The sequence below is a fragment of the Bubalus kerabau genome, chromosome X (assembly GCF_029407905.1).
Source record: "Bubalus kerabau isolate K-KA32 ecotype Philippines breed swamp buffalo chromosome X, PCC_UOA_SB_1v2, whole genome shotgun sequence".
NCBI classification, from domain to species: domain Eukaryota; kingdom Metazoa; phylum Chordata; class Mammalia; order Artiodactyla; family Bovidae; genus Bubalus; species Bubalus kerabau.
The window spans coordinates 79,477,968-79,503,424 of record NC_073647.1 but is presented as its reverse complement, the minus strand read 5'-3'; the positions used below and the strand labels follow the sequence as shown (position 1 = coordinate 79,503,424).

The following is a 25,457-nucleotide window of genomic DNA, read 5'->3' as shown; positions in this document are numbered from 1 at the left end:
TCTGATATGTAATTCAATGAGCCAGATTGCTAGAATTATATATATTGATGGCTCTTAATTTAATGTTTTCAGCTTTCGGGAAAAGTTTGACTTGCATAACTCTGTATTTGCATATGCTTTGCATGTGCATCTCAAGTGGGGTCACTATTAAACTCACATGTAATATAAATATTAGCTTAGATTCCAGGATATTATAGTCAATTGATGGTTGGTTATTGTAGGTCATGATCTGAAGTTGTGGCTTTTAAGTGCTTCATGGTTATTTGAAATGTTTGAATGAATTATATTTTAAAACTGTCAATGGGCTGTTAAATTCTCTTTGTGGTTTGCATGTAGTTTGCTTGTCAATTGGACTTTATGTAGGCATATGCCTTGATATGGCCAAATGGTATCTGGATAATACTGGAAACCTTTCAAGGATGAGGAAAGAGTATTATACTGTTAACAGAAGTGTAAATTCAACAAAAGTTTAAGCATTTGAGTGATAAATGGAGGCACTGATAGCTACTTTTCATTTATAGTTTGATCAATTTTCTATTAAAATACTAACTATACAAAGAAGAATTGGAAGTCCACAATTATCTTGGGTTTGTTGTAAATGTTAACCTTATATAAATGGGTTATTGATAATTGCTATTATGTTGAATATAAGGTGAAGGTTATTGATGGTTGCTATTATGTTGAACAAGAGGTGAAGATTTTAGGGAGAGATAAATAGTGATTAATTTATGTTATGGAATGTCCCATCATTATAGCAAAGCTGCATGATGGGTAAAGCATAAAATACATATGCATCTACATAATTTTGTAAAGTTAACTGAAAATAAACTAATTTAAAAGGTGACACAGAAATCCATTTTTAATTCAGTGTTTGCACTGTATTGAGGCTTTAAATTAATAATCACAGGAAAAAGGCTTCAAAACTGCAAAATCTGTTTTAAGAGATTGCTCCTAAAAGCAAATCAGAGGGTGAGCCATAAATGAAGTGATGGGGAAAAATTTTAAATACTTTACTAATACTCTTTGGGGATTTGGAGTCATAGGAAGTGTAGAATATGTTTCCCTTCTTCGATTCCACACTAATTTTGTTTCCAGCTTTTTTTTTCCTTGAATAATTCTGATAACAGTACATTTTGTATCTGTCTTTAACAGAAATATTGATGACTGTTTTATTCTTTATTTAGGAATTTCTTTAATAGAGTGATCATTTTAATGTGTGAGACCTGTCATATCTAGGAGTTTGTTTCATTGTGCTACTTTTGAATACTTTGTTAATGACTTTAACTCAACCATCTTTGTTGAGCCCAGGAGATTTATTTACAACATTGTTCCTTATAACCCTGTTTGTGTCCTAAAATTATGTTTTGAGTCTTTGTATTGCCATTACTGTTGTTTTGAGGAATGAGATTTAAGAGGTCTCTGAATATATTTCCTATAGATTCATTGTACACTTGTTGTTGTGATATTGGAAACAAGAAAAAATGATGGGATGCAAAGAGGAGAAAGGGATGTTATTAACATTTGATAATTGTGTGTAAGATGAACATAAACATTGCCCATAGTAGAGTTTCAATAGACTATAATAATTTTGGAAAATTATAGGGAGGCACATTTTCGAACATCTGTTAAATATTACTTGTTTCTGGGATCATGTCCAAAAAAGGCAAGATTACTGTCAAGACAATAGCTTAAAATACATTATAAAGTGCTATGGTTTACTTATTGTAGTCATGTTAATATCCATAATGTTAGGCCAACTTTCCTTAGCCTCTACTCAAAGGTCTTTCCATACAAATACCAAACTTATGAAGGATAAGCAGACAACTATTTGAATTTGTTACTTTTTTTTTTTCATAATGACATATCTGTGGCTACCACAAGTGTTATATGGATAATACTTGAAAGATATTCTTTCAGAAATTTAAAATATGTGAAAAATATTTCACTTTGCATAATAAAACAAACAGAATTCTTGGGACTACCCAAATATGTGGATGTTTGTTATTAAACTGGAAAACAGGTTGATATTTTGATAGAGGACTTATTCCTTATAGACAAAGTCTTCAAATTAGAACTATAAGCATTCATTTTAGAGATTTATAGCTAAAAGACTAGGACATATTCCCAGTCTTATTTTTTTCAATCATTCTGAAGCCTAAAGAATCTACATCTTATCATACCAGTACCTCTATTCAGTTCAGTTCAGTTCAGTCACTCAGTCAGTCATCTTCGACTCTGTGACCCCATGAATTGTAGCACGCCAGGCCTCCCTGTCCATCACCAACTCCCGGAGCTCACCCAAACTCACGTCTATCAAGTCAGTGATGCCATCCAGCCGTCTCATCCTCTGTCGTTCCCTTCTCCTTCTGCCCCCAATCTCTTCCAGCATCAGAGTCTTTTCCAATGAGTCAACTCTTTGCATGAGGTGGCCAAATTACTGGAGTTTCAGCTTTAGCATCATTCCTTCCAAAGAACACCCAGGATACAGCTCCTTTAAAATGGACTGGTTGGATCTCCTTGCAGCCCAAGGGACGCTCAAGAGTCTTCTCTAACACCACAGTTCAAGAGCATCAATTCTTCGACACTCAGCTTTCTTCACAGTCCAACTCTCACATCCATACATGACTACTGGAAAAACCATAGCCTTGACTAGGCGCACCTTTATTGGCAAAGTAATGTCTCTGCTTTTGAATATGCTATCTAGGTTGGTCATAACTTTCCTTCCAAGGAGTAAGCATCTTTTAATTTCATGGCTGCAGTCACCATCTGCAGTGATTTTGGAGCCTAAAAAAATAAAGTCTAACACTGTTTCCACTGTTTCCCCATCTATTTCCCATGAAGTGATGGGACCAGATGCCATGATCTTAGTTTTCTGAATGTTGAGCTTTAAGCCAACTTTTTCACTCTCCTCTTTCACTTTCATCAAGAGGCTTTTTAGTTCCTCTTCACTTTCTGCCATAAGGGTGGTGTCATCTGCATATCTGAGGTTATTGATATTTCTCCTGGCAATCTTGATTCTAGCTTGTGCTTCTTCCAGCCCAGTGTTTCTCATAATGTACTCTGCATATAAGTTAAATAAGCAGGGTGGCAATATAAAGCCTTGATGTACTCCATTTCCTGTTTGGAACCAGTCTGTTGTTCCAGGTCCAGTTCTAACTGTTGCTTCCTGACCTGCATATAGGTTTCTCAAGAGGCAGGTGGTCTGGTATTGCCATCTCTTTAAGAATGTTCCACAGTTTATTGTGATCCACAGAGTCAAAGGCTTTGGCATAGTCGATAAAGCAGAAATAGATGTTTTTCTGGAACTCTCTTGCTTTTTTGATGATCCAGTGGATGTTGGCAATTTGATTTCTAGTTGTTCTGCCTTTTTAAAACCAGCTTGAACATCTGGAAGTTCACGGTTCACGTATTGATGAAGCCTGGCTTGGAGAATTTTGAGCATTACTTTACTAGCGTGTGAGATGAGTGCAATTGTGCAGTAGTTTGAGCATTCTTTGGGATTGCCTTTCTTTGGGATTGGAATGAAAACTGACCTTTTCCAGTCCTGTGGCCACTGCTGAGTTTTCCATATTTGCTGACATATTGAGTGCAGCACTTTCACAGCATTATCTTTCAGAATTTGAAATAGCTCAACTGAAATTTCATCACCTTCACTAGCTTTACTCCTAAGGAAAGAGTTAAGCTAGAAAGTATCAACACATCATTACATTATAATGTTTAAAAGGAAAGTTGCTTCTTTTTATTAAACACAATGATGTTTAGCTTAAAGTTTTTTGTTTTTGTTTATGAGTAAAAAATTTAACATTATAAATAAATATTTTGGAAGTGAGAGCAAGAACAAGGAATATTGTTAAATAAAAGTCTGAATATAGGTGCATTTTTAAATTAAAAAACCATGTTAAATTCCACAGATACTATTAATTCCTCAAGGAGATACTAGGATATGATAAAACCACTTAAAATTCAACAAGAGTGAAGACTTTTTTTCTTAACTATTTAATAACATCAATTTTTATGTAATTTCCATTTGTCCATATAATGTAACTAATATGATAATTTAACATGCACTGTCTCTTTTAGGACTGGATCTGCCATTTATGATGATGCCACATCCCCTACTTCCAGTCAGCTTACCTCCTGCATCAGTTGCTATGGCAATGAATCAGATGAACCATCTTAATACTATTGCCAACATGGCTGCTGCAGCCCAGATTCACAGTCCACTCTCCAGAGCTGGGGCCTCAGTTATAAAGGTAAGAACAGTACTTTAGAAGAGGATAAAGTTGTTAATAACATGTAAATTTTGATAAAATAATAATTCCATGAAATCTTCAGTATAAACACACAGCTCATTGACTCAGTTGCTCAGCATAAAGTATTGATGAGTTTGATTTCTGACTAGGCCTGCTAAGGTGTTTTTGTTATTGTCATTTGTTTTCATTCAATGACCACAGATACTACCTTTAATTCTAGCATCCTGTCTTGTATTCATGAGCACAGTGTGTGGGAGGCATGCCCAGCTAAAGAGAGAGCAGAAGAATGTGCAAAATCCATTCCCATTGCTGGAGTGAAACAAAGTAAACACTGCATCTTCTTGGTGTTTGTGAGACAGTTGTGGAATAGTATATATCATAAAAGATTTATAGTTAAAAAGACCTGCATTTCAGTTCTGATTCTGCTACTTAATATCTGAATGACCTTGGATATAGCAATTAACCTTCCTCAACTTTTTCCTCAACTGTAAAATAAAAGTCCTAATCTATCCCACCTATTTCATTGGCCGTCTGGAGGTAATATGAGTAAAATACAGTTTAAAATTGTGAAACATTAAACAAATCCTTATGATAATTTATAGTATTCAGTTCAGTTCAGTTGCTCAGTCATGTCCGACTCTTTGCGACCCCATGGACTGCAGCATGCCAGGTTTCCCTGTACATCACCAACTCCCGGAGCTTACTGAAACTCATGTCCATAGAGTTGGTGATGCCATCTAACCATCTCATCTTCTGTCATCCCCTTCTCCACCCACCTTCAATCTCCCCCAGCATCAGGGTCTTTTCCAATGAGTCAGTTTTTTGCATGAGGTGGCCAAAGTATTGGAGTTTTATCATTATCATATTCTAGAATAAAATTTTTCAAAATTTTTGGACCATTGTGTAATGAAACACAAATATTTTATAATCTTCCTTATGTCTCCTATTAGTTTGTCACACCTCCCTTTGCCTTCCAAGTATAACATGAACTAAGTTTTGTAATACATTTTTCCTTTTGTGGAGAAGATAATATAAGGGTGTATAGAATCAAATAGTATAGTTAATCAGGGCAACCCTTAATTTGTTCCTTTGTTCCTCCATTTATTCAACAAACATACTCAATATGTAGACATCACATAGGGTAATATGGGAAATAATTAGGATGTAGTTCCTGACTTCCAGGACCCACAACCTAAATTCTAGAGAATAACAAGTACACATTTAACTTGCATAACAACACAGACTGTGATGCATAGCAATCCATCAAGCATTACATGAATTTAGAGGAGGGATAGAGCAAATCTAGGTTAGAGAAGAGAGGGAACAGGAATCACAAATGGTATTACAGTTGATGGATTTGAGCTAGGCCTTGCAATATCGATATTATTGTAATAGGTGAACATGGGAGAAAAAGAACTGAAGGCAGAAGAAATGTGAGATTCTAGACATATTTGTTCAATATTAAATTAGCTTCTAATTTGGTGAACTTCTAAAGCAATAAAGAAAATTTAAAACATAATCTTTATAAGAAAGGGAAAGAACTGATAAATTTTTATTAAGCTCCATTTATATTTTTATGGCCATGTAGCAGTATGCTTTCTGTAAGGACTGTGGCCCTCAGTGAATTAGTCTGTTTTGACTAAAAGTGATGAGAGTGTGGACATCTTTATCTTGTTACTAATCTTAGAGGAAGTGTTTTCAGCTTTTTACAGTTGGGTATGTTAGCTGTAGATTTGTCATATATGGCCTTTATTATGCTGAAATACATTCCCTATATGCTCATTTTCTGGAGAATCAGAATAAGACACTGATATCTCGTTTAAAAATACTGTGGATCCATCTGTATTTTTTGCTTTCTATTGACTGAGTCCCTATTATGCATTATGTGATTGTTAAGGTTTGTGACCTAATAGGGAAAGACAAAAAATAAACAAAGTTTTTGATTTAAAATGTAAATGGATAAAATGAACAAATGTGTACTATTTTGAAAACATGATTTTGCTGATTTTGTTTTGTACTATCTGAAGCCAGGATTCCTGAGTCATGTGAAAACTACATATAATGCTTTAAATTTTCCTATATTCTGTGTGCTTAAAATTTTAGTAGTAAATGATTATCAATGTGTTATGTTTGTCTTTATTTTTTCAGGTTCTTTAAAAGGACCAATGTAAAGTGCATACAATCATGATTACATATTTATATAATATGTATTTTTATAATGTGACAGTATACTTTTGTTTGTTTGAATGCTCATAGACTAAAATGAATGCACCACTTAGTGTACTTATTCATAATATCATTTGACTAGTCTGATAATGTTGCATATTAGAATTAAATAAAAACCTTCAGATTCCTGTAATAGGCTTAAAAGTCCAGTGTTTTAGAGTTTGTATTTGGGCCAGCATCCAGTGGTATGCCTATAGATGAGGGAAAAAAAAATAAAATAAAGTGAAAACCTCTGATTTATAACATTTGCCAATTTATGTGGTATAAGTAATTCCCACCATAGCTGATTTAATGTTAACAGCAGCTTAACACCTGACTCACAGAATTACTGTGTATTTAATAATTAGCTCTGATTTGAGCAAGACAATACTCTCCTTTAAAGCCTTATATAAAATATGAAATGTTTATCAAATCAGCTTCTCTATGCCAATATTCCCCCATATCCAGTAAATCAAACAAAATATCTTCAAAGTAGTTTACCTCTCATATTTATTCAGAAAAACATAACATGTAACTCAAGGTTTGAGATCTCTATAAAAATGAATAAACAGTTTTTTTTTTTTTTCTGTTGTTGAAATTATGCCACTTTAACATAAAATAAAGTCATGTTGGAAAGAGCATAATTGCATTTATTCCTTCTTCTTCTACCACTGTGTAAATATTTCCACCCCAATGTGAAAAAAAGAAAAAGAAAGAAATTGGTGAATAGAGGTGTTGACTTCTGCAAATGCTCTTAAATAGTGAAAACTAACACAAGGGAAACTAGACCTGGTTTCATCTTTTGAATTTCCTTCTCACAGGTAGGAAATAAAACCACAGCTTTTTAGAGCTTTGAGAAGTGATGTGACTTTTAGAATCTTAGACATCTAAAGAAAATATGTATTTACTTAGGTTTTAATAAATTCCCCACCTCCATGGTGGTAAACAATCAACAAACAACCTTAGATGCATAGCACATACCTACTACAGCAATACTATTTAATAGAGTAGCCATTAGCCACATGTGGCTATTTCAATTTAAAATAATTAAATAAAATGGACATTTCAGTTCCTCAATGGCTACTAGCTACATTTCAATTTCTAATTAGATAGTACAGATAAGGAACATTTGCCTATTTACAGAAAATTTTATCAGACAGCACTGTTTCTAAGACGTTAGATAGGATGGTTGCAAAGTTCAGAACACTCAGTCTTTGGGGAAAAGAGATAATACACTTTGAAAAATCAGCAAGTGTATTGCAATTTGCCTTGAATTTGGCCAGAAATGATAGTTGTTGCTTAATATTGCCTTATTGTTGTTCAGTTGCCCAGTCGTGTCCAACTCTTTGCTATCCCATGGACTGCAACACACCCAGGCCTCTCTGTCCCTCACCATCATGTCCATTACATTGTTGATGACATCCAGCTGTCTCATCCTCTGATTCCCTCTTTTCCTTCTGCCCTCAACCTTTTCCAGCATCAGGGACTTTTCCAATGAGTCAGCTGTTCACATCAGATGACCAAAATATTGGAATTTAAGCTTCAGCATCAGTCTTTCCAATGAGTATTCAGGGTTGATTTTGAAAGGTTGTTGCTGAAGCATGAAAAGACGCTGGGATTCTTGGCTTCCGGAGGAGAAGAATTCAATCTGGAGCCAGAGATGAGGCTTGATTGCTCAGACCTTTTGTGTAATAAAGTTTTATTAAAGTATAAAGGAGATAGAGAAAGTTTCTGACATAGGCATCAGAAGGGGGCAGAAAGAGTACCCCCCTGATAGTCTTCAGCTGGATGTTATATAGTCACTAGCAGTCTGTTAATGAAAGAAAGGAATGTCTTAAAACTCAGAATGGCACCAGACCACTCATCCATAAAATGTATTTTGGGATAATCTTGGCTTCAGGCGATTCATCCCGGGCCATAAAAACGATTGACTTGAATCTTGTAGAAGGGCAGATTACCATACAAATAGTTTTGTTTACATAGATTAGGGGAACAATGTCTGAGTGTAACATACTGGTTTGTCAAGTAGGTTCTGAGCCATTAGGCAGAACCGACTTGAAGACAAGAGTTTGAGGTAAATGCATAGTACACTAACATAGCTTAAGACAAACATTTCCATAAGAAAAATGCTTTGGTTAACTCAAGGTTTGAGAACAGTTAACTTCAGGTGAGACCGGGTGTCGTTATTGCAACCCAGTATTTTCAGAGAAAATTTATTTTAAATTTGTATAGAGAAGGAAAAGAATATCGCTAGTTTGTTTCCTCCTGCCGCTTATGAGAGATAAAAATGTCTGACACTTGCAGCCTCTTTCCTCCATTTGGAGACCCTTGGCCTTCCTGCCTGTTACCCTCTCAATTTCCCTTAAGACTGACTGGTTTGATCTCCTTGCTGTCCAAGGGACTTTCAGGAGTCTTCTCCAGCATGACAGTTCAAAAGCATCAATTCTTCAGTACTCTACCTTCTTTATGGTCCTGCTCTCACAATCATATATGACCATTGGGAAGACCATAGCCGTGACTATATGGACATTTGTAAGCAGATTATTGTCTCTTCTTTTCAACACACTGTCTAGGTTTGTCATAACTTTCTTGCCAAGAAGCAAATGTTTTCTGATTTCATGGCTACAGTCCCCATCTGCAGTGATTGTAGAGCCCAAGAAGAGGAAATCTGTCACTACTTCCGTCTTTTCCCCCTCTATTTACCATGAAGTAATGGGGCTAGATGCCATTATCTTAATTTTTTTAATTTAGTTTTAATAATTTAGTTTTAAACTGACTCTTTCACTCTCTTCCTTCACTTTCACCCCCTTCACCCTCATCGAGAAGCTTACTCTATTATTATTGTCATCATTTTCTATTAGAAAACAGAGAGCAAGAACAGAATTAACTGATTTAGCATAGATCTAATATTTGCAAATAATCATGTTACGTTGCTTTATCAAAAAAAAAAAAAAATAAAGAAAGAAACAGATACCCCACCCCCAAAAAGAGTTTATAGAATTATATACTGTTTCTCTCTAGAGATATCATAATTTGTCAGTTAAGTAAGATGTATTAAGAAGAAGATTTCAGTGGAGGAATATGGAATGATGGGTAAGAGCATAAGCTCTGAATTCAGATTGTATGCCTGTATTTGAATTCTGATTGCACCATTTCTTGTTATGTGATTTCAGGAAAATGAATTAACCTGTCCATACTTGCCCATCAGTTTGCCTTATTTTGCAGTGAAGTGTGGAAGATAATTGTATCTACCTCATAACATGGGGTGTTAAAATATACTTAAATGAGACAAACTTGTTAACACACTTAGTGTGCTTATACTTAGTAAATACTCAGTGTAAGCTAATTATATTTTATTATGTTTTATACTCAAGAATTCATATAGAAATAGTAATAAGTGGAAACCAAGATCATGGCAGAGAGCTAGACTGAGAAAGAAATAGCTTTTCCTATATACATTTGTCTGTGCAAATTCTTATCAGTAATAGGACTAAGGGGTCCCCACCATTAGACGCATATACAGGTATTAGACTCTCCCTCTGCAGAGAAACTGATAACTTGTAGTACTTTGATCTTGATGTCACAAAAGGAAGGTTAGGGATCTGGTGGGGACTGGAGAGAGATGCCCATTTTAATATCAAAATTGATCTGATTTTTATTCTATTTTTTATTTTTATTTTTTAAATTTTATTTTATTTTTAAACTTTACATAATTGTATTAGTTTTGCCAAATATCAAAATGAATCTGCCACAGGTATACATGTGATTTTTATTCTATTTTAAATTACCTTTGAATGTTTCAGTTCAGTCACTCAGTAGTGTCTGACTCTTTGCGAACCCATGGACTGCAGTACACCAGGTTTCCCTGTCCATCCAGTTGGTGATGTCATTGAACCATCTCATCCTCTGTCGTGACCTTCTCCTCAAATTCATGTCCATCTAGTCAGTGTTGCCATCCAACAATCTCATCCTCTGTCATCCCCTTCTCCTCTTGTCTCAATCTGTCCCAGCATCAGGGTCTTTTCAAATAAGTCAGCTCTTTGCATCAAGTAGCCAAAGTATTGGAGTTTCAGCTTTAGCATCAATCTTTCCAATGAACACTGAGGACTGATTTCCTTCAGGATGGACTGGTTGGATCTCCTTGCAGTCCAAGGGACTCTCAAGAGTCTTCTCCAACACCACAGTCCAAAAGCATCAATTCTTCAGCGTTCAGCTTACTTTATAGTTCAACTCTCACATCCATACATGACTACTGGAAAAATAATAGCTTTGACTAGATGGACCTTTGTTGGCAAAGTAATGTCTCTGCTTTTTAATATGCTGTCTAGGTTGGTCATAGCTTTTTTTCCAAGGAACAAGCATCTTTTAATTTCATGGCTTCACTCACCATCTGCAGTGATTTTGGAGCCCCCCAAAATAAAGTCTCTCACTATTTCTGTTGTTTCCCCTTCTGTTTGCCCCAACTATTTGAATTTTTCTATGTGGATTATTTAGTCTGTAGTCTGAACTGTGCATTTATAAACACAATATGAAGGCACCTGTAGGATTTTCTGTCATTTTCAATGGGTACATTATACACTCCATAAATGTTTGTTGCATAAATGAATACAAACTAATGATGCATTGGATATTAAACATTGGTGAGTGTCTTTAAAATAATGATCATTAATGATATAGATGTTAATTCCAAAACTGACAAAAACAAAAAAAAACAAAACAAAAAAAAACACTGTAAGTTGTGAAAGTTGTTTTTTTTTGTTGTTTTTTTTTTTTTTTTTTTTTTTTTTTTTAGTTTTGTTGTTATTTCTGTTTTTTGGTCAAAAATAGTTTGAGAATATTGTTGTGCCTGGGCACAGAGTCCTTAGGTCTGACTCAGATCTCTTAACTGTTGGTTCAGCTATTAGCATTTGTAGCTAATAATTAATAGAGCTATAACATTAATTAGAAATTGTATTATGATCATTAGATTTTTAAGACTTATCTTTCTGTTATATTACACAATGTGGCAAAATCCTGAGAGCAGAATAGGTAAAATACCTGACTGATATGAACACATATTTTCTTACATTTAAATATCTCATAGTACATTTTTTCCATATTTGTGGGAAAGTTCATCGTCATTTTCTCTGATAACAAATTTAAGAAATTTGAGTAGGAAGCTGTTATTTGGCCGTTTACCAATACCATCTGATGAGTTGTGTTTTTTGTTTGCCTGAGCAGCTGGCAATTAATGAATTGATTGGAAATGGTCACAGGGCAATGGCATTAGCATGTGAACATCTGGCATTAAAATTAGTCAACACAGAGAGCACTTTTTGTGATAATTCAAATTCACTGAAAAAAATCATTAGTTGAATCTTATTCTAAGTGCTCTGTGGAAAGGAAAAGCTATTACTATATTTTATTTTATTTTATTATTTATTTACTTTATATTTTAGAACATGCGATGAAGATGCATTGTGTGAGAATTGAGGGCTGTTTGCTGTGTATGTGTGTATGTGGTAGAGGCCCAAGCCTACAGCATAATTTGCAAGCCATACATATTTCCACTGAACTATTCATTCTCCCACTTGAGGGCATTTACATGCTATGAACAGTTATTATAGCTGATTCCCTTTAAGCTGTCAGCCTCTTCCAGAACAAGTTGATCTCATTGAAGAGGTAAGAGGGTACTTTGTCCAGCTATCACATAGGTCACAGATAGGGTATGTTTATGATTTTGGACTCTCTCATATGAAAATTAATGAAAACTTGCCATATCCATCTGCATTAACCTAAATGCAATTGTAAATTGATGATTGTGGAACATATATTAATTCTTAAACTGATTCATAAAAATTCACATAGTGTCATGCATCCAATAATATTCAAAGATAAAACAGAGCATGTAATTCTTTCTCAGTACTAGTGGTAAACCAAGTTAACAAAATCAATGAACAAACGTATAGTCTTGTTCCTGATTTTATTATTTAAATTTGTCAGATTACAATCTATTCTGTTTCTTTAGTGCTCTGGTGACAGTACAGAAGGAACACATCAGTTAAATGCAAAATATCTCTACAAATGCATGAATAAAATATCTAGTATCAGTTAAACTTCCAAAAGCCACTCCTCAGCAGCGAAATGCCATTAAATCCTTTAGGAATTTATTAAGAGATTAACATTTGGGAGATTAATTACAGTGAGAGTTGAATTACAATTAAATAAAAAAAGACAAATTATATATTACATAACCCCACCAAATGCTTGAGAAGAATCAATATAAGAGAATATCATAGATACAACACAATGAGATAGGTGTTCTTAAAAGGTAACTATACACACGTATACATAAATGTGAACACATGTATAATATGCATACATTAGTACTTTACAAGTTCTGTGTTTTGCCATATCTAGGATATAAAGAAATACATTGAGATGAAATAAAAGATCTCCATTAAAAAGGGTAGAGTTGATACCTTAGTGCCAATAAACTAAGTTCTATACTCTACTGACTGTGTTAAACCATATAAAGCTAATTTTCCTTAGCTTTGACCCTGCTCTTTATTCAAGGTTCAAATGTACTCTTAAATCTTTTAATATGAGATAAATGTCCTTTGACCATATGTACCTGCTAAAAATGAAAACAGTATGATAGAAGAGGGAGTAATAACATGTACTAATTAGAAATATTTTCTATAATGTCTCTTTTTTCTTTGGCATAAGCCTTGAACTATATAACTATATGCTAGAAATTTGAGTTATTATTGAAGATAATTTTACCAATTGCAAGGGAAAGTCGGGATTTCATTGGGTAAGTATGTATCAGTTTTGGAAATCTCCCTCCTCTGCTACAGGGACTGAATCTGGAGAAGATTTCTGCAGTGATTTAGAAGAGCTAAAGCTGTTTTTGAAGGGACTTGAATGAAATAAATGAAAAGTAACAGTGTTGTAAAAGTCATAAATGCCAAATAAAATTGTCATGAATGAGTAAAATGATTTGGGTTTTAGATTTTCAATTTTCCTTTTTAATGTCCTTACTGATTTGTTGCAAATACTGTTAACCCTGTATTTGGCAAGTGGTGAAGACATTATCCTTGTCTTCTCATTTGTAATAAAACAGATTAACTTGCTGTGAAAATTTAACTAGGCTGAGACACAACAGTAGCCACCTAATGACCCGAAGCACATTGCAGTTAAGTAGCTAAATAGATGCATACTGATTACAGGCCTGAAAAATGGATCTGTTTACTTGCAAAGTAGAAATTAGTTATATAACTATTGATTATTTTAGAAGAAATTAACGTTTCCAGTGCCATACAGATATTTTAAAAACCCACCTAATTCTTAATCAGTGTAAGGTATTGGACTCATCTAATGTTTACATGGTGAAAAAAATGTGACCTCTGTGATGCCTTAGGAAACAATAACAATGAATTGAATTTTGATTGAATTTGGTAAGTGCAGGCTACAAATCTTAAATATGAACTGTGGTTTTATGCAAAATGTTATTGTAACTTTAAATCATGTTTTCAAAGTTATTTGAAATAATACCCACCTGATGTGCTATTGACAATGGCAAAAGATGAATTTAAAAGTAAAGTATTTGAGTTCATAGTATTTGATCATAGATACTTTTAAAACATTTTGGAGGATTCCTCTTTATAGCATTGTAAATTTTCCTCATTATTTATAGCATTTTCTATTTGTGTAGATATTCTTTCAATTCAAAAAAAAATTAGAATGACCATTCATTTTTTAAGCAGAATGGGCAAGGTCAAATCACTTGAATTCTCTTTTTTTCTAAGCCATCAACTTTATAATTCATTCCCAATTTTTCCATTTTTATTATGGCAGGATATATTGCTATGTATGATTCTTGTTTACCACTACACAGTGATTTTGTTTGTTCAGTTTTATTTTTGCTCAATAACTGTTGTACTTTATCCCTATCCATTCACTTACTGGTCTATTAAAGATAAAAGTAGTTCATTAAATTTAATATTTTTCAGCAAATAACCAATGTTAGAATTCAAAGACTGTTCCACAATTTATATACATATTTTAGCATAGAATCATTGAGACTACACAACAGTGAAAAGTAAGAAAATAATTTTGACCTCATATATGAAATTCCTTTCATTGGTGTGTGTGTACATATGCTATTTAGGGATTATAATTTTAATCACTGCACTTTAGGTTGAATTTCACAACTGATGAACTTTTAAAAAAAATTAAAAATGTATTATAAAAGCCATATATAATTTGCTATCCATGCCCATACTATCCCTCTAAACAACATATATAATTATTTGGAAAAAAAATATTCTCTTCTGCTTTGTTTATATGAATCTTTTTATCTTTTCCTGTATATAGAGTATTGCAACTGTATATTTAACTGTATACTAAATATAAATGCATGTATATTTCTCTGTCATAAAATATTGTTTGAAGCATAACAAAAGTTATAAAGCCTTTAAGAGGTAATATATTTACAATTAATAGTATTTAATAACTATATGATACTGCAGCTAATATACTCAAAGTCCACTATTCATTTCATTAAAATTATCAGATGTTTACTGAATACTAAATAACATTATACATCATTTAAAAATGAACAACTACACAGATGACTGTATTAGTTCCATTTTACTTTTGGAACAAGGTATACATTTAATAGCTTTAAATGATGCAAGTTTATTAGCTTGCAGCTCTGTAGGTCAGATGTCTGACATGGGTATCACTGAGCTCAAATAACAGGACTGAATTTCTTTCTGTAAGCTTCCAGGATAGTATCAGTTTCCTTCCCTTTTCCAGGTTATCTTTCTGACCATTCTTCAATAATCATATCTTCCTCTGACTTTCCTTTCTACCCTCAAGTTAATCCATGTAATAGCTCTATCTCCAGGTTCTCAGTCACATTTGAAAAGTCCATTTTGCCATATAAGATAACATATTCACAAGTTCAACTATTAGGACGTGGACTAAACATTTTTGGCTGAGCTAATGAGATTATTCTGTCTGCCATAATGATAAACTTTGGAAAATCTTAACATCTACTAATGAAATAATAGACTTTAACTCTCATATTATTAATTTTACATTAAGCAAACAGTTTTTCTTTAAATAATTTATCAGTTTGGGGCTTTTCATGCAAAATCAATGTGAAAATATATAAACACATATTTGACAAACTAATTTTTAATCTTATGGTGATTAGAATACTGATGTTGTAATTGCATATAAATATACAGAACTTAAAGAAATTCATTATGAATGAGTTATATAATAAAACAAATATTCTCTGTCCCAGAATGTCTATTATTCAGTCACATTTATTGCATATATGGATAAACAATAATGTGTTTTTTTAAATAATGTGTTTTTAATTGATCAAATTAACTAAATGTCAAATTTATTCATCAGTTTGTGATTCATAAACATAGTGAATAACTTCAGAGATTTATAGCAATATTAATTATGACAAAAATCCTGAGAACCATAACAGTTACTGTAGAGCTATATAAAATAAACATTTTATTTTATTTTTATCAATAATTTTACAGCCACAGGACTGGAAAAGGTCAGTTTTCATTCCAACCTCAAAGAAAGAAAATGCCAAAGAATATTCAAACCACCACACAATTGCACTGTTCTCACATGCTAGCAAAGTAATGCTCAACATTCTCCCAGCTAGGCTTCAAAAGTATATGATCTGAGATCTTTGGGATGTTCAGGCTGCATTTAGAAAAGACAGAGGAACCAGAGATCAAATTACTAACATCCATTGCATCATAGAAAAAGCAAGAGAATTACAGAAAGAAAGAAAAATAAAAGCCATCTACTTCTGTTTCATTGACTATGCTAAAGTCTTTGACTGTGTTGATCACAACAAACTATTGCAAATTCTTAAAGAGATGGGAATACCAGACCACCTTACCTGCCTCCTGAGAAATCTGTATGCAGGTCAAGAAGCAACAGTTAGAACAGGACATGGAAAAATGGACTGGTTCCAAGTTGAGAAAGAAGTACATCAAGGCTGTATATTGTCACCTTGTTTACTTAACTTATATGCAAGGTACATCATGCAAAATGCTGAGCTGGATGAAAAATAAGTTGGAATCACGAGCACCTGGAGAAATATCAATAACCTCAAATATGGAGACGACAGCACCCTTATGGCTGAAAGTGAAGAGCAACTAAAGAGCCTCTTGATGAAAGTGAAAGAGGAAAGTGAAAAAGGAGGCTTAAAACTTAACATTTAGAAAACTAAGATCATGGCATCCAGTCCCATCATGTCATGGCAAATAGTTGGAGAAACAATGGACACAGTGACAGACTTTATTTTCTTGGGCTAGACTGAAGATGGTGACTGAGTCCATGAAATTAAATGACGTTTGCTCCTTGGAAGTTCATGGTTCATGTATTGTTGAAGCCTGGCTTGGAGAATTTTGAGCATTACTTTACTAGAGTGTGAGATGAGTGAAACTGTGCAGCAGTTTGAGCATTCTTTGGCATTGCCTTTCTTAGGGATTGGAATGAAAACTGACTTTTTCCAGTCCTGTGGCCAGTGCTGAGTTTTCCAAATTTGCTACCAGATGTTCAAGCTGGTTTTATAAAAGGCAGAGGAACCAGAGATAAAATTGCCAACATCCACTGGGTCATCAGAATAGCAAAAGAGTTCCAGAAAAGCATCTATTTCTGCTTTATTGACTATGCCAAAGGCTTCGACTTGTAGATGACAATAAACTGTGGAAAATTCTGAAAGACATGGGGTTACCAGACCACCGACCTGCCTCTTGAGAAATTTGTATGCAGATCAGTAAGCAACAGTTAGAACTAGACATGGAACAACAGACTGGTTCCAAATAGGAAAAGGAGTACATCAAGGCTGTATATTGTCACCGTTCTTATTTAACTTATATGACGAGTACATCATGAGAAACCCTGGGCTGGAAAAAGCACAAGTTGGAATCAAGATTGCTGAGAGAAATATCAATAACCTCAGTTTTGCAGATGATACCACCCTTATGGCAGAAAGTGAAGAGGAACTAAAAAGCCTCTTGATGAAAGTGAAAGAGGAGAGTGAAAAAGTTGGCTTAAATCTCAACATTCATAAAACAAAGATCATGGCATCCAGTCCCATCACTTCATTGCAAATAGATGGTCAGTGGAAACAGTGTCAGACTTTTTTTTTTTTGTGTGGGGGGGCTCCAATATCACTGCAGCCATGAAATAAAAAGACGCTTACTCATTGGAATAAAAATTATGACCAACCTAGACAACATATTAAAAAGCAGAGATATTACTTTGCCATCAAAGATCCATCTAGTCAAGGCTATGTTTGTTTGTTTGTTTGTTTTTTTCCAGCAGTCATGTATGGATGTGAGAGTTGGACTATAAAGAAAGCTGAGTGCTGAAGAATTGATGTTTTTGAACTGTGGTGTTGGAGAAGACTGTTTAGAGACCCTTGGACTGCAAGGAGATAAAACCAGTCCATCCTATAGGAAATCAGTCCTGAATATTCATTGGAAGGACTGATGTTGAAGCTAAAACTCCAATACTTTGGCCTTCTGATGCCAAGAGCTGACATTTGAAAAACCCTGATGCTGGGAAAAATTGAGGCAAGAGGAGAAGTGGATGACAGAGGATGAGATGGTTGGGTAGCATCACCGACTCAATGGACATGAGTTTGAATAAACTCCAGGAGTTGGTGATGAACAGGGAGCTCTGGCATGCTGCAGTCCATGGGGTCACAAAGAGTTGGACAAGACTGAATGACTGAATTGAACTGAACTGATCCTTGGAAGAAAAACTATGATAAACCTAGACAGCATGTTAAAAACCAGAGACATTACTTTGCTGACAATGGTCCATCTAGTCAAGCCTATGGTTTTTTCAGTAGTCATGTATGGATATGAGAGTTGGACCATCAAGAATGCTGAGCACTGAAGAATTGATGCTTTTGAGCTGTGGTGTTGGAGAAGACTCTTGAGAGTCCCTCGAACTGCAAGGAGATCAAACGAGTTGATCCTAAAGGAAATCAGTCCTGAATATTCATTGGAAGGACTGATGTTGAAGCTGAAGCTCAAATATTTTGGCCACCTGATGCAAAAAACTGACTCATTAGAAAAGACTCTGATGCTGGGAAAGACTGAAAGCAAGAGGAGAAGGGGACAAAAGAGGATGAGATGGTTGGATGGTATCACCAACTCAATGGATGAGTGTTAGTAAGCTCCGGGAGTTGGTAATGGATAGGGAAGCCTGGCGTACTGCAGTCCATGGACTTGCAAGGAGTCATACATGAGGGAGTGACTGAACTGAACTGATTTTTATCAAATTCTTAATTTTAAACTTTAAAAATTTAAACAATACTAACGAACATCCTTTTAGTATTGTTTAATTTTTATAGTTTTAAATTATAAATTTGATGAAAATCATTTCAGTTCCAAAATCACTGCAGATGGTGACTGCAGCCATGAAATTAAAAGACACTTGCTTCTTGGAAGAAAAGCTATGACCAACCTAAACAGCATATTAAAAAAAGTAAAGACATTCGTTACTTTGCCAACAAAGGTCCATCTAGTCAAAACTATGATTTTTCCAGTAGTCATGTATGGGGTTAAGAGTTGAATTAAAGAAAGCTGAGCACTAAAGAATTGATGCTTTTTAACTGTGGTGCTGGAGAAGACTCTTGAGAGTCACTTGGACTGCAAGGAGATAAAACCAGTCCATCCTAAAGGAAATCAGTCCTTTATATTCATTGGAAAGATTGAAGCTAAAGCTGAAACTTCAATACTTTGGATACCTGATGTGAATAACTGACTTATTGGAAAAGACTCTGATGCTGGGAAAGATTGAAGGTAGGAGGAGAAGGGAACTACAGAGGATAAGATGGTTGGATGGCATCACCCACTATATGGACATGAGTTTGAGTAAGCCCTGGGAGTTGGTGATGGACATGGAAGCCTGGTGGGCTGCAGTCTATGGGGTCGCAAAGAGTCAGACATGACTGGGCGACTGTACTGAACAAACTGATAATAGGTCTTAGTGTTAGTTTCACACACCCATCATTGTGTCTTGTGACCATCAAACCGTTTTGTTGCCAACATTAAAAATGAATTCCTAAGGTGTGATAGATTACACATATATTATTGCCATAATGTTTTCAGTGCAGAAAGACACAACATGTACCAGGTCCTCCCACTGTTTTTGAGTTTTATTCCAATGTTCCAAGTGTTTACCTTTGGGAGATCTTCTTACTCAGATAGTAGGCTCACCCTCCAAGTTATGGCTTGAACGTTATATCATTGTAGAAGCTTATAATAACAAACCTTCACTAATAATAATCACTTCACTTCATAAATTAGCTTGGTGAATTTTCTAGGAAAGGAAGTGCAAGCTAACCTTTCTTGAGCTCTACCATGTATCTGGCATAGCACTGAGGCCTTTCACTTTCCTATTTTATTTAAACCTCACAATATCCCATTAATTTCCCAAGAACAAAAAATATGGTTTTGTTTAAAGATATGTGTTTATGATCAGGTATTTTAAAATCAGATATATACTCAGTTTAAAGATGAGAGGTCAATACTTCTAATGTTATGGATTCCACCAACATGAAAAACTCGGTGCGAGATGACATTTCCTTTTGTATTTCCTTTTGTATTTCCTTTTATATAAGGAACGGATTCCACAGAGTCCTTCTCCTGCTCTCTCTCTGGAAGAGAGTCATCGCCCTGGGAGCCAGACCTCCTCCCACCCCAGCAGCAGTGTGTCCAGCTCTCCCTCTCAGATGGATCACCATTCAGAGAGAATAGGTAAGTATCTCACCTGAAGCAAGGAACTGAAAGATAATCTTTTAGGAAATTCTTCATTAGGCAATAGTGAAGGGGGAAAAATCTGGGGGAGCTGATGCCTCCTTGATTTAAATGGTTTTTTAAAATGGTGAATTTTTATTGGAGAAGTCGTATGAACAACAACAACAAAAAAAAATGTTAGTAGTTTGTTCTCCGGAAGAGTCTTAAATAATGTATCACTGGATCTGATGGGAACAATTTGATGGGAGTTTTATAGAATATAGGTTAATTCAATATGTTGGTATTTAGCAGCTAGTGTGACACAAATCACTTGCTATATTCACAGCACCCTTTGAATAATGGATGATAAAATATATTTTGTGCAGTTGATTATGTAAGAGTGATTAAAAAGTGAATCAATATATGATTTGCAATAATCTCAACAATTTTAATGTTAACAGAGGATGAGATGGTTGTATGTCATCACTGACTCAATGGACATGAGTTTCAGCAAACTTTGGGAGATAGTGAAGGACCAGGAAACCTGATGTGCTGCAGTCCATGGGGTCACAAAGAGTCAGACACGACTTAGTAACTGAACAACAGCAACAATAATTTAGATAAAAAAAAAATATTTGATCTAATATTTGGCATGATTTTTCACACATTTTTTATTATTTCAGAAGTCTTACACCTAGGACATTGTTCCATAAATAGTATATTATTTTCAGTGATCTGGAATATTGGAGACTCTAATCTAGCCACAGTCTGGCACTAACTAGCTATGAGATCTTGGGTATGTCACTTAACCACCATGAGTATCTTTACCTAACATATGAATATGATTGGGCTTCTAGGTGGTAAAGAACCTGCCTAACGATTCAAGAGACATAGAGATGTGTGTTTGATCCCTGGGTGAGGAAGATCCCCTGGAGGAGGGCATAGCAACCCGCTCCAGTATTCTTGCCTGGAGAATCCCATGGATAGAGGAGCCTGGCAGGCTACAGTCCATGGCATTGCAGAGTCAGACACTACTTAAGTGACCTGGAACCCACACACATGCATAGATATGATTAATGCTCTGCCTATTGCACTGGAGTTTTGTGAGGTCTAATGAAATAATATGTGGGAAAACACTTCAGAAATTTAAAGCACTAAGGAAATGTGATGGATAAACATTATTTTTTTTTTTCTGTGTGGCTTTACCTTGATTGCTTATCAACTGCTGTCTGATCCTACTCAGCATACAGATATTACCCACTGCATTCAGCTATAACTAATTCTCATATAATATATGATAATTATGAGTCAGGTGAGCTAAGTAAAATCTTTGTTAATCTTCTATACCTACACAAGTCCAATTTTGTAGGTATCCATTTCCTCTAGGGAAAATAATTTCTGCTCTTCTTTTAATCTTATTATAGGGATATTTATTTCATGTAAACTCTAAATTTTTACACTTCATAATAATGATCATCTCAAGTCTGTCCAAAATAATGTTTTTATGGGGGAAGAAAAGAATTTGAGGGATTAGGGAAGGTTTTACAATCTGGATTTGTTCTGGGAAAGGATAAAGATGATTTCACTCTTGTGGAAATTCATCCAAGTCTCGTTTAGCTTCTCAATATTACGTATTCTTTGTAGCTATTTAGCTTCGTAGTGAGCTCAGGGACTCACAAAACTGTCTCCCCATTATGATCACCTATGAAGGGTTGACAAATATGGATGCCCAGGCCACATGCTCAGTCTCATGTACCTGGTCTAGTATAGAGCCTAACAGCAGCGTTCTGTTTTGCTATTCAATATATCCTCAGAAGATTCTAATGTGCAGCCAGAGTTAAGAACCAGTGAATTAGAACTTTTAGCTAATATCCATACTGGAGTAAATTTAATTCCTGGAAGAAGTGACAGGGGTTTTCTAGCTTAACTCTCTTCTGTGGATAAAGCCTAATTTACTTGTTACAATATTGTGTGCAACTGATTAAAGGGAGTCTTAGGATATAGCCAGATGACCATTAAACAATAAAGAAACACATATTCTTCTATTAGAATAATATTTGTATTGATGAGGGAGGGGGTATAGAGGAAAAGGAGAGAGAGAATTATTTAGAGTACTGGTTATAAGTAAAGCACATAGGGAAATATTGGTACTCTGTGATACACAGAGTACCATGCCCGGTGGGGCCAACCAAGATGGACGGGTCATGGTGGAGAGGTCTCACAGAATGTGGTCCAATGGAGAAGGCAATGGCAAACCACTTCAGTATTCTTGCCTTGAGAACCCCATGAACAGTATGAAAAGGCAAAATGATAGGATACTGAAAGAGGAACTCCCCAGGTCAGTAGGTGCCCAATATGCTACTGGAGATCAGTGGAGAAATAACTCCAGAAAGAATGAAGGGATGGAGCCAAGGAAAAAACAATACCCAGTTGTGTGTGTGGCTGGTAATAGAAGCAAGGTCCAATGCTGTAAAGAGCAATATTGCATTGGAACCTGAAATGTCAGGTCCATGAACCTAGGCAAATTGGAAGTGGTCAAACAGGAGATGGCAAGAGTGAATGACGACATTCTAGGAATCAGTGAACTAAAATGGACTGGAATAGGTGAATTTAATGCAGATGAATATTATATCTACTGCTGTGGGCAAGAATCCCTTAGAAGAAATGGAGTAGCCATCATGGTCAACAAAAGAATCTGAAATGCAGTACTTGGGTGCAGTCTCAAAAATGGCAGAATGATCTGTTTGTTTCCAAGGCAAACCATTCAGTATCACAGTAATCCAAATCTATGCCCCAACGACTAACGATGAAGAAGCTGAAGTTGAACGGTTCTATGAAGACCTACAAGACCTTTTAGAACTAAAATCCCCAAAGATGTCCTTTTCATTATAGGGGACTGGAGTGCAAAAGTAGGAAGTCAAGAAACACCTGGAGTAACAGGCAAATTTGTCCTTGGAATACAGAATGAAGCAGGGCAAAAGCTAATAGAGTTTTGCCAAGAGAAGGCATTGGTCATAGCAAACACCCTCTTCCAACAACACAGGAGAAGTCTCTACACATGGACATCACCAGATGGTCAACACCAAAATCAGATTGATTATATTCTTTGCAGCCAAAGATGGAGAAGCTCTATACAGTCAGCAAAAACAAGACCAGGAGCTGACTGTGGCTCAGAACATGAACTCCTTATTGCCAAATTCAGACTTACATTGAAGACAGTAGGGAAAACCACTAGACCATTCAGGTATGACCTAAATCAAATTCCTTATGATTATACAGTGGAAGTAAGAGATAGATTTAAGGGCCTAGATCTGATAGATAGAGTGCCTGATGAACTATGAACTGAGATTCATGACATTGTACAGGAGACAGGGATCAAGACCATCCCCATGGAAAAGAAATGCAAAAAGGAAAATGGCTGTCTGGGAAGGCCTTACAAATAGCTGTGAAAAGAAGAAAAGTGAAAAGCAAAGGAGAAAAGGAAAGATATAAGTATCTGAATGCAGAGTTCCAAAGAATAGCAAGAAGAGATAAGAAAGCCTTCCTCAGCGATCAATGCAAAGAAATAGAGGAAAACAACAAAATGGGAAAGACTAGAGATCTCTTCAAGAAAATTAAAGATATCAAGGGAACATTTCATGCAAAGATGGGCTCGATAAAGGACAGAAATGGTATGGACCTAAGAGAAGCAGAAGATATTAATAAGAGGTGGCAAGAATACACAGAAAAACTGTACAAAAAAGAGCTTCACGACCCAGATGATCACGATGGTGTGATCACTCACCTAGAGCCAGACATCCTGGAATGTGAAGTCACATGAGCCTTAGAAAGCATCACTACAAACAAAGCTAGTGGAGGTGATGGAATTCCAGTGGAGCTATTTCAAATCCTGAAAGATGATGCTGTGAAAGTTCTGCACTCAATATGCCAGCAAATTTGGAAAACTCAGCAGTGCCCACAGGACTGGCAAAGGTCAGTTTTCCTTGCTATCCCAAAGAAGGGCAATGCCAAAGAATGCTCAAACTACTGCACAATTACACTCATCTCACACGCTAGTAAAATAATGCTTATAATTTTCAAGCCAGGCTTCAGCAATATGTGAACCATGAACTTCCAGATGTTCAAGCTGGTTTTAGAAAAGGCAGAAGAACCAGAGATCAAATTGCCAACATCCACTGGATCATGGAAAAAGAAAGAGAGTTCCAGAAAAACATCTATGTTTGCTTTATTGACTATGCCAAAGCCTTTGACTGTGTGAAGCACAATAAACTGTGGAACATTCTAAAAGAGATGGCAATACCAGACCACCTGATCTGCCTCTTGAGAAACCTATATGCAGGTCAGGAAGCAACAGTTAGAACTGGACATGGAACAATGGACTGGTTCCAAATTGAAAAACGAGTACGTAAAGGTTGTATGTTGTCACCCTGCTCATTTAACTTATATGCAGTGTACATCATGAGACATGCTGGGCTGGAAGAAGCAAAGCTGGAATCAGGATTGACGGGAGAAGTATCAGTAACCTCAGATATGCAGATGACACCACCCTTATTGCAGAAAGTGAAGAGGAACTCAAAAACCTCTTAATGAAATTGAAAGAGGAGAGTGAAAAATTTGGCTTAAAGCTCAACATTCAGAAAACAAAGATCATGATATCTGGTCCCATCACTTCATGGGAAATAGATGGGGAAACAGTGGAAATAGTGTCAGACTTTATTTTTTGGGCTCCAAAATCACTGCAGATGGTGACTGCAGCCATGAAATTAAAAGACGCTTACTTCTTGCAAGAAATGTTATGACCAACCTGGATAGCATATTGAAAAGCAGAGACATTACTTTGCCACCAAAGGTCCGTCTTGTCAAGGCTATGATTTTTCCTGTGGTCATGTATGGATGTGAGAGTTGGACTGTGAAGAAAGCTGAGTGTCGAAGAATTGATGCTTTTGAACTCTGGTGTTGGAGAAGACTCCTGAGAGTCCCTTGGACTGCAAAGAGATCCAACCAGTGCATTCTGAAGGAGATCAGCTCTGGGTGTTCTTTGGAGGGACTGATGCTAAAGCTGAAACTCCAGTACTTTGACCACATCATTCAAAGGGCTGACTCATTGGAAAAGACTCTGACGCTGGGAGGGATTGGGGGCAGGAGGAGAAAGGGACGACAGAGGATGAGATGCCTGGATGGCATCACCGACTTGATTTACGTGAGTTTGAGTGAA

General features: G+C 35.6%; 1 protein-coding gene across 1 annotated transcript in view; it reads left to right on the top strand.

The window, feature by feature from the left end:
• The window catches only part of DACH2 (dachshund family transcription factor 2), an 800,915-nt gene that overhangs the window by 624,827 nt on the left and 150,631 nt on the right, over positions 1-25,457 (top strand). The window contains exons 6-7 of the mRNA XM_055565321.1: positions 4,081-4,253; positions 20,128-20,263. Coding sequence (XP_055421296.1) covers positions 4,081-4,253; positions 20,128-20,263 — 309 coding nt within the window. The remainder of the gene's footprint in view (positions 1-4,080; positions 4,254-20,127; positions 20,264-25,457) is intronic.